The sequence below is a fragment of the Miscanthus floridulus genome, chromosome 2, assembly GCF_019320115.1.
Source record: "Miscanthus floridulus cultivar M001 chromosome 2, ASM1932011v1, whole genome shotgun sequence".
Lineage (NCBI taxonomy): Eukaryota > Viridiplantae > Streptophyta > Magnoliopsida > Poales > Poaceae > Miscanthus > Miscanthus floridulus.
In genome coordinates this window covers 62,818,634-62,828,193 of record NC_089581.1, presented here as the reverse complement: position 1 = coordinate 62,828,193, position 9,560 = coordinate 62,818,634, and the positions used below count along the sequence as shown (strand labels likewise).

General features: G+C 40.8%; 1 protein-coding gene across 1 annotated transcript; it reads left to right on the top strand.

Annotated features, from left to right (window-relative positions):
* Positions 1 to 269: 269 nt before the first annotated feature.
* LOC136525408 (peroxisome biogenesis protein 12-like) lies at positions 270 to 7,980 on the top strand. The gene is made up of 10 exons (XM_066518406.1): positions 270 to 472; positions 1,911 to 2,016; positions 2,555 to 2,703; positions 4,840 to 5,092; positions 5,415 to 5,524; positions 5,676 to 5,750; positions 5,838 to 5,924; positions 6,284 to 6,370; positions 6,547 to 6,684; positions 6,766 to 7,980. The coding sequence occupies exons 1-10, from the start codon at positions 365 to 367 to the stop codon at positions 6,835 to 6,837; spliced, it is 1,185 nt and encodes a 394-aa protein (XP_066374503.1). The 5' UTR covers positions 270 to 364; the 3' UTR covers positions 6,838 to 7,980.
* Positions 7,981 to 9,560: the final 1,580 nt, after the last annotated feature.

Below are 9,560 nucleotides of genomic sequence, written 5' to 3'. Positions count from 1 at the left end.
TAGCACACAACTTTCTCAATTCTCACAAATCACAATCGCACATAATGACATAACAGAAGTACAGAACAAAAACTACGGTCAGTTCGATCACTTCGGTTAACCGGCACATATGACCGAACTTCTATCGGTTACTTCGGTTAGTTAGGAGCCAGGACCGAACTCATGACTGGACTTTTCGGTCTCGGTCTTTTTGGTTCGGTCTTCGGTTAATTATGCCCAGGGTGACTCAGCACGCCTCCCCTTCTGCGCCGCACCCCCCCCCCCCCCCTCCGGGCAGGTCCGGCGACCGTGGCCAGCCAAGCTCTAGGCCCCGCCTCCGGGCCCAACCCTAGCCACCTCCCGCAACGCCGGGGGCGGGGGCGCCATGCTGTTCCAGGTGGGAGGGCAGGGCGCGCGGCCCACCTTCTTCGAGATGTCAGCCGCGCAGCAGCTGCCCGCCAGCCTCCGCGCCGCCCTCACCTACTCGCTCGGGGTAAAACCGCCCTCCTCCTCCCCTTGCTCTTGCTCGTCTCCGATTGGATCGATCGAATCGCCGAGGTTGTGTGCCTGGTTCGGGGGATTGTTTAATCGTGCGTGCCCCCTTTGGTATGGCTCGTAGGATGGTGCAGCTTCGGGGCAACGCATTGAAATGCTCTAGCTTGAGGACGATTAAATGGCAACATATCAGGTGCAAACCAACCAACCTGTGCAAACCACTAGATGCTGATCCAATGGATGGGTGAGGGGGCTTAAACGCAAAAAAAAAAGGCCGGCGGGTGGGGGGGCTTAAGCGCAAAAAAATCCCACCTCTCACCCCTTCCATTGGATCCACATCTAGTGGTCCTGATTGGTAGTTTTTAAGTTTACACAGGTTGGTTGGTTTGCACCTGATACGTTGCTCGATTAAATAACTCAAGCATTGTTTCTGGTTTGACGTTTCATTACCAATTCGTAACGCAAAACTGAGCCGTCAAGTGCTGAATATCTCTGTTTAGCTACCTTTGAGACCCAGAGTGGATTAGTAGTGATTAGTGAACTAGTGATATGGTGTCATTAACATTCACTGATATTTTGATGTTCATCATGTAGTAGCAAGAAAAAAACCCACATAGAACTTGACATCTACTTCTTTCATTCTATGGCAGAAAGTGAATATACGTTCAACTGACATTCTATGGTACTTTATGTGTAGCGGTACATTAGATATGAACTTCTGTAGGGATGTGAATTGGTGACCCTAAGGGCATCCACCATGTCTCTTCAGTTGTGCAAATTGTACTAGTTTCCCAGAGGGCTCATTTTGGAAACCACGTACAATTTGTTGAACTAAAGAGGGTGGTGAATATGTGGATACCCTTAGGGCCACCAATTCGCACCCCTAAACTTCTGGGAAAGCACCTTGTGCAAAACATGTTGGAGCATGTTTTCAGGGTTCTTGATGTAATAATGATTTGATTGCATCCTTTGTTTGTACATATCTTAAGTCTCAAGTTAGTATACTTTTGTTTCTTTGCTGCACATGTTATTACGTTTCCTTCGTGCTGCCTGATAAGTGCTAAACCAACTGATAGCCACGTCTCTGTCTATGAAGTGCTAAACCAACTGATACCCTTTTGCTATAGCTATAATGAATTATCCAGATGTTTCAGTTTATATGAAGGAACTTTTCTACAGCATCTAGTTAATCTTTTTTATTGTTGATTGCACAAATATCAGTGCAGCAGCATCAAAACTTTAATGATCGTTTTTGGGAGGCGGGGGGAGGGGTTGCCTTTTTTCTCAGGAAGTAACAAGTGCTATGTAGTTTTGGCTAAAACAGCATAGGTTTGTGATCAGATCATGTTCTCTCTTCTCCGAATTTATTGTTGTCGAACACCCATCTATGTCATTTGACCCCTTATACAATTATGTACAACTTCTTCCATTTGCAGGTTTTTGCGCTAAGAAGACCATTACTACACAAAGTTTTAGATTATGAAGACGAATTCTTTGCTTTGTTAATGGGCGTCCTTGAGTCCCATAGTCTACGGACAACAGGTTCATTATTGACTCTTTCAGCATAAAAAATTTTGACTTGTTTAGGACACTTGTAACGTAACTGGGCATGCAGGAAAGGAATGGAACAATGCATTAGAACTTGAGTTTTCTTCTTATTTTTTCTTTGGCAAGCCCCCTTGGATACGGATTACTAAGAAATGAACCTTTCTCGAATGTGACTGAGGAAATTCCATGCATCAATGTAGTGATATTTCAATAGGGTCAATCATCATTCTTATCCTTATCTGTCTCATACTCTCATATCCTACATATCATATTAGGTTATTGTAATAGTACTATCTAACCATACAAGTCTGTGGTTAGTGGAATGAAATGATCCCCTTCTTGAACCAACTTATTGTGCAAACCAAACACTGAATCAAACAGCCTAGAAGTGCTATGTTAACTTAGGTCTTACTTTAATCTTATATATGTGAATTGTTACCCATGCAACTTGTCAAATAGACAAGCTTGACTCAGCACATGGCTTGTTCTTTGATATCCCTAATTTTAACTGTCCTGATTTTGTTCCTTCCAGATGGTTCCTTTTCAGAGTCATTATATGGTCTCAGGAGGAGACCTGTTAAGGTTTCAGTGAAGAGAAAAAGTCCTGGTACAGAATCCAGTGACAAAGTCTATGATTCTGCACTAAGGAAGCGCCAGAAAATCCTTTCGGTTGTTTTTTTGGTAGGATGCCCTCAGCTTCTTTGTACTGTAGTTTTCTGTCTTCTTTGTTTTTTTTTCCTTTCCTTGGGGAAACATACTTATGCTCTTGCCAGTTAGCTAGTGGTGTAAAAGAATGAATTGATAAATTAATCACCAATTCTGTTACTGTCAATAGCATATGTTTGTTACTCTTGACTCATAAGATATTTCTATTCCAGTGTGCACCTTGAATTGCTCGTTAAAGTCAAGCTGACTTGTTTTTTTTTCCCCTCAAACTACGCATGAGAACTGCTTGTCATTTCATTAAGTAGAGAAAAAAAAGAGAAAACCAAAGGAGAGGCAAAGCCAACTCCCTTAGGCCACCTAGTACAAGACTAACAGCATCACTCGCTGCAAAGAAAGAAACAAGCTGATTTGTTTGACAGTGTGATTTGCTTTTCTTCAACACATAGGAGAGCTGCGTATCTTATATTAAAGACAGCAGAAGCAAAAAGGTCCCTTAATGACCCTTACAAACAACCACTCTAATTCCACTAGAAGATCAGAGGGGTTGTAATACTGAAAAGAAAAAGATATCCCAAGTAAATTAGGATAACAAACCGACAAAGACTATACAACTAGCCCTCATAACGACCTAGTTCCTGTTATTGGAGCTTTTTGGCTCCAGCAAGACCCCAAAAGTCTCAACTCGAAGAATTGATGTGCTACCTGTAGGGAGGGGGAGATGCTATCAAAAACATATTTGTTCTTATGATTCCATAAGGTCTAGGTCCCCAAAATCACAGCGCTATTAAATCCCTTCCTTAGCTTTGTTAATGCGACGACTTGCTTCTCCAGCAAAGCTTGGTTCTGATCATCTGGGCGTAACATGCCCAACACCAACAGGTGCTAGTGGAGTGTGCCAAAACTGCCGAGAGAAGACACAAGTAGTTAAGATATGCTGGACATTCTCCTCATGATCGCACATCACACATTGCTCAGGATGAGGAAGCCCTCTATGTGCCAATCGATCTGCTGTCCAACATTTGTTTCGAATAGCCAGCGACAAAAATATTTTGCATTTGGCCGGGGCCCAAGATTTCCACAAACGCCGTCATGCTCGAATGTAATAGAGCCACACAAGAATGCCCTGTAGCTAGATTTGGATTAGAATGATCCGCTTACTTCATGCCTCCAGAAGCGCTGATCAACTTTCTGAGTTGAGGTCACCTGTTCTGGAGTGAAAATTACAAAGGCCTTTTGCTTAGTTGCTCTGATACTGTTACTGTATTACTGATTTCATTAATCTTCAATTTTGTTAGTTTGTTGGCATTTGGTAGTGATATATATGCTGCAAGGGTATGTTTGGATGCAACCCTGAGCTATTTGCCTGGGCATTCCACCTGCCTGTGAACTGCCTGCCACCGGTTATAAAAATGCCTGGTCAGGCAGATGAAGAAACTGTTGATATTTGCCTGAGTGGACAGAAGAACGGGGCAACCGTTTGGTTCATTGGTTGCATGGAGATAAGACAACAGTGTTTTACGGTGATTAAAAAACCAGGCAGCTCGGCGGCCTCCCAGGCGATCAATTTCATGTGCCTGGCCACAGGCAACCAGCACAGGCATTCGCACCAGGCAAAAAAACTCAGGGCTCCAACCAAATGACATTCAGGCAACGTATAGGCAAGGGGCCTCCCCAGGCAATTTTGGCCAGGGTTGCATCCAAACAGCCCCCAATTGCTTCTTGTGGTACCAAGTTGCTGTATAACGATATATAATATTCTAATTTCTAATATGGTACATTGTACTATTAATAGTTAGTTTATGGCTGCTTACCGGCATATTCTACCCTACTCCTTAGCGTACCCCTTTCTTTGGGGAAATGTATTGGAGATGCACTTTAGTAAAATTTACCTTATGAATCCCAAATTTAAAGTATATCTTGTTGTTTAATCTTTTTGTATGGAACTGTTAATTTCTGATTTCAGTAGTCCATGTGTTTGCATCGTGCCATTCTCAAAATGCAGCCATCTAAAACTTTAGTCATGTCTAAGATAATTAGACGACTATGTGTATTTATATAAGCAAATTTGTACCAATTTTTGTTATATAATGATCTTGTTGGAGACAGAATATTTCTTCTCTTTACGCTTAACTCCTGCCAATATTACTGTAGGTTGTTTTGCCATATTTTAAGTCAAAGTTGCAGTCTATATATAACAAAGAAAGGGAAGCCAGGTTGCAGGCAACCCTTTGGGGTCAGGATGATGTTAGATTTGATGAAGCTGGCTTTGTATTAGATCAGGAGCAGACTTCTCAAGCACAGACTGAACCTACAACTGGAGAAGTGTCAACTTTGACACGTTTTAAAAAGAGTTTTGTGTCACTTATAGGTGTTTGCTATCCATGGATTCATGCAACTAATGAAGGTTTGTCTGCTACTTCCTGAATTTATTTGCTTCAGGGAGTTGATTCTGTCTTTATTGACTTCAGGGAGTTGATGTTATTAAGCACCAGTAAAAAAAATCAGAGTCAATTCTAATGTTCTTGTTATCTTTGTATTATCCTTTCTTGACTCTTTATCATTTTAGTTTCCAGTGATGGTGTTTTTGGTCTGTTTGTTCAGTGTAATTCAATTTGATTTGCGTTTCATGTAAAATCAAAAGAATTATGCACTGCCAGCTTATTTGTTTCATTGGGTGGTTAGTGGGTAGTATAAGTTTCACCTATGACGTCCTATATTGTTTGCAGGTCTCTCGTTTGCATACCAGCTCTTGTATCTGTTGGATGCTACTGGATTTTATAGTCCAGCACTGCATGTGCTTGGGCTTCATGTTTGTCGTGCTACTGGACAAGAGCTGGTATACTCCCTATTTTATTCTTACTGGTATATTTGCTATTGTTTATGCAGACATATATTTAGAATCTTATTATTACATTATTTTACCAATGTCTTCTTTTTATACGATACAGTGCCTGATGTGTCTTTTCTTGCTTCCTCTGAATAACTAGATGGAATCATCTTCTAGGATATCAAGGATTAGAAATCGTGAACTTGAGAGACTTCGTGGTCCTCCATGGTTCAAGGTAGGAGAGGACAGTAGCTTACTTGTTTCAGTTATGAATTCTTGAGTCCTAACTCATGACAAGAACCATTTTGTATGGCGTCTGCAGGCTGTGCAACGAGTGTTCCTTAGTTGTGTGTACACAACTCTAGATTATGCCCAAACTGGTTTAATTGCTGCAGTCTTCTTTTTCAAGGTCTGTTCTACAATTTAATATCCGAGATAATCTAGGATCTTTTAATGTTTCCCTCACTTTATATCTTCTTACAGGCAGACTTCTGAGTTTGGATGGTTAACAGTTATTGAATACTTGATTTGAAATGTGATCAATTATTCTAGAAGGCATCCTCTTAACTCTTTGAATTTTGCATAACTAAGAAATGAAAGTCCTCACTTGATGATATTTGCAAAACTTTCGCCATGTAATGTGAACTTTTAGCTGTAATGTGAACTTAAAACTATTAGCTCTATCCCTGTGGTAGATGTCATGTAATGTGAACCACGATTCAACTACACAACTGTACTCAGTGTTCTCTTTCTGGTAACCTTATCTAGATGATGGAGTGGTGGTATCAATCTGCTGAAGAAAGAATGTCAGCTCCAACTGTATATCCGCCACCCCCTCCTCCTCCAACTCCGAAGGTACATCTCATGATTACTCATGCCAGCAAAGAGCTACAACCATTCGTTTGTCACAGAATAAAGCTGTGATTATGTTTTCTGTATAAGTCCCCACATTTGGTGTTAAATTATAAAACAATGAAATCTTTTAGTTGTTCATGATCATAATCTTATGTGGATCTGTGCCATTTTATTAGGTTGCCAAAGACGGGATTCCCTTGCCACCTGACAGGACGCTCTGCCCCCTGTGCTGCCAGAAGCGCACTAACCCCTCTGTTCTTTCTGTTTCTGGTTTTGTTTTTTGCTACAGCTGCATATTCAAATCTGTCTCTCAGGTGGGTGTTCTACAGATCTAGTATGTCAAAGCCAAATTTTCTCTCCATCACCAACTTATGTGACATTGTCTTGTGCTCCAGCATAAAAGGTGCCCTGTCACACTAATGCCTGCCAGTGTTGAGCAAATCAGGCGTCTCTTCCACGATTTGTAGCCATGAAAGACCCCAAAACTTCCTGTTTTATAAAGACAACGGACTTCAGCACACACAAACATACATCAGAACCACCGTTTTGTTACACTAGAAGAAACTCGGTCTCAATGTACCCTTTTCATACTGAAGCAAATGCATGGATGGCACTTTCTTCTCGTTTTCCTTTGTACTTTTATTTTTCGTCCATTGGAAATTGCACGGCAAAAGCAAAGCTGAAGTTTTAGCTTGACAGTCTTAAAACAGGGTGTATAATCTGTTGTTAGGTGATACTAGCAGATCCATTTAGATGAGGTGACTGTAACCAGTTAGTCAGTTACCCACTGAGAGGTAATTGTATACCTGCATGACAATTTTCGGTCATGTAAAGGTTATGATTAGTCTTCATTTCCTTGTAAAAAAATTGTCTGTACTTTTGGAACGGTCCTGCTGTTTTTTGTGACGTTATCGGCTGTTTGGAGTAACCTCCCAGAGTATATATATCTGTATATGTGTTGTATTTTACTGGCGTCGTACTTACACTGTAAATGCTCCTAGCATGAGTTTTGTTTATATTGTTCGTCAACTTTGTGTTCTCTTGAACTTTGGTGCTTTGGCAGAATTATAAGTGCCTATTTGGCGCGGCTCCTGAGTCCTGCCCAAGTGCTCTTGAATCGGAGCCACAAATTGCAGCTCCGGCTGCTTCTTTAAAAAAAAAAAACAGCCCGGGCTCCTTTTGCATGCATAAAAAAAATAGTTCTTCCTAAGATTTCTTAGCTTTTCTGCTGAACCTGCTTTTGGGACCAGAGCCGTGTTAAACAGTCCCTAATTGTAGCTAATTGATCAGGCGTACTTTTTAGGGATTCAACATTTCAACTGCCTGTGTAGCTAATTGAACGTCACATTATTAGAGTCATTATTACTATGTGCTCCGCACGAAATTCTCCTATTCGTTAAGGTAAGAATCGTTGCATGCGCACCCCTTCAATTTTCGTGCAGCCGAACAGGCGCTGCCGCTTGGCATGCTCATCCGCATTCCGTTATTCTGTTCGTCCATCGACTCCATATTTCTCGAAACAGATTGCGATTTCTCTTCCTCTTCCTCTTCCTCTACCTCACCATATATCTCTCTTTGCAGGAAAAACAATGTCTCCTTGCAGTAACAGCCGATCGACTCCATGAATCTTCAAAAAATTGTCAGTGGGAAACTCCACGGTTTAATCGATAGAGCAGGAGAGAGAGAAGAAGGCGAGAGCGATCCATAAACTATGACCACAGTCCAAGCCTCTATCTATAAAGCAAAAAAAAAAAAATATATATATCAATAACTCCATGCTGTTACAATCGGGAGCTCAAGCCATCACAACGCGTTCTATATCCTTGTATGCAGGTATGCTGTTCTTTTGGTCTGTCTAGAAAATTTTCTTTCATAGTGTGCTTTTCAAAGCCCCTTTTTCTCTCATGAGCTCTGTTATACCCTGCTTTTTTTAAGTCTACATTTTGCATATGACTATATGACCTTGACAAATAATAATTATTTTTAGGACATACCATTGATTTTTTTTACTGCAGCGATATGCAGTGAGATGTTCTGTTTATCGTATCAGTTAACTTTTAAGTTTTGATTTCTTTCTTTACGTTTTATACTGGTCGACGCCTTCAAGTTCATCTAGATGTAAACTAATTATCATTGATGAAATTTTCATATTTCAGTTCAAATGTCACTGATGGTATGTTTTTAGTTTTACCAGATAATGATTGAATTCTCAAATGTCTGAGTTTTCGATTCTAGCTTCATCATGGCTACACTATTAACTTCGTATCCAAATTAAAATTTAGTTTTGAGATATCCCAACAATGTAACTTCTATATTACAGCATGCATGCACTTCTTGAGAAGAATTTGTATCAACTTCAACATGTATGTCCCAAGGCATTGGGAATTCATCTAGTTATACATGTTAATCATACATCATATTAACTTATTAATGTTTTCAGGCACGGACGTCCAACCAAATAGAGTTTCTTAAGATTTGCATGTCGAGGCGAAACTCATCAAGTTTCTAGAAAATTCCTAAGTAACCACTTTTTTTCAGGTAAGTAATCTAGGGCATCTAACAAAGCATGCCCTCGATGCCTATTATCGACACTCCCACTGCCTAGTCTCCCACCACTATGGTGGTCAATCCACTCGTCACCTCACCATCTTGCCCTGTTGCAATAACTCGCTTTTACTACTAGCCAATAGCCTTCCTGGCTTCCCACGAGAACCCTTGCTTCAGCAACACATGTAAATATAAAATCACTAACCTTAATATGGAAAATATTGAGACCTAGCGGTGCGCTAGCACCTATCAAATCTCAAGTGGAATTAGAGGTTCCTTCTTAGACTACCCACAATATAGGCCATGTTCGTTTGTCTTATGAGTCATACTATTTCAGCGAACGAATAATGTTTTTCTCCCACAACAAATCAGCGAACAGTACTTAAGCACCCAACGTCACAATGTTCAGCATCGACATGCATGTGCCTATAGAGACCAGCATTAGACCATCATCTTCATTTCCCATGCGTGAGAAAACATCTACGCCGGCTGAGAGACAATTGTTTACTTCCTCTGCATCGATGCAAGTAGATCACCCAATGCTGGCTTTTTTGAATTTGAACTCAACATCGCTTCACACAATGGCACTACCCTATGCCCAAAGTCACTTTTTCTTATTTCAACATCAATTCCGATTCACATT

Excerpts from the sequence above, each read along its gene's own strand:
- LOC136525408 (XM_066518406.1), top strand. The coding sequence starts at position 365 with ATGCTGTTCCAGGTGGGAGGGCAGGGCGCGCGGCCCACCTTCTTCGAG. Across the intron at positions 473-1,910 it reads CCCTCACCTACTCGCTCGGG|GTTTTTGCGCTAAGAAGACC; the intron begins GTAAAACCGCCC and ends TTCCATTTGCAG. Across the intron at positions 2,704-4,839 it reads TCCTTTCGGTTGTTTTTTTG|GTTGTTTTGCCATATTTTAA; the intron begins GTAGGATGCCCT and ends ATATTACTGTAG.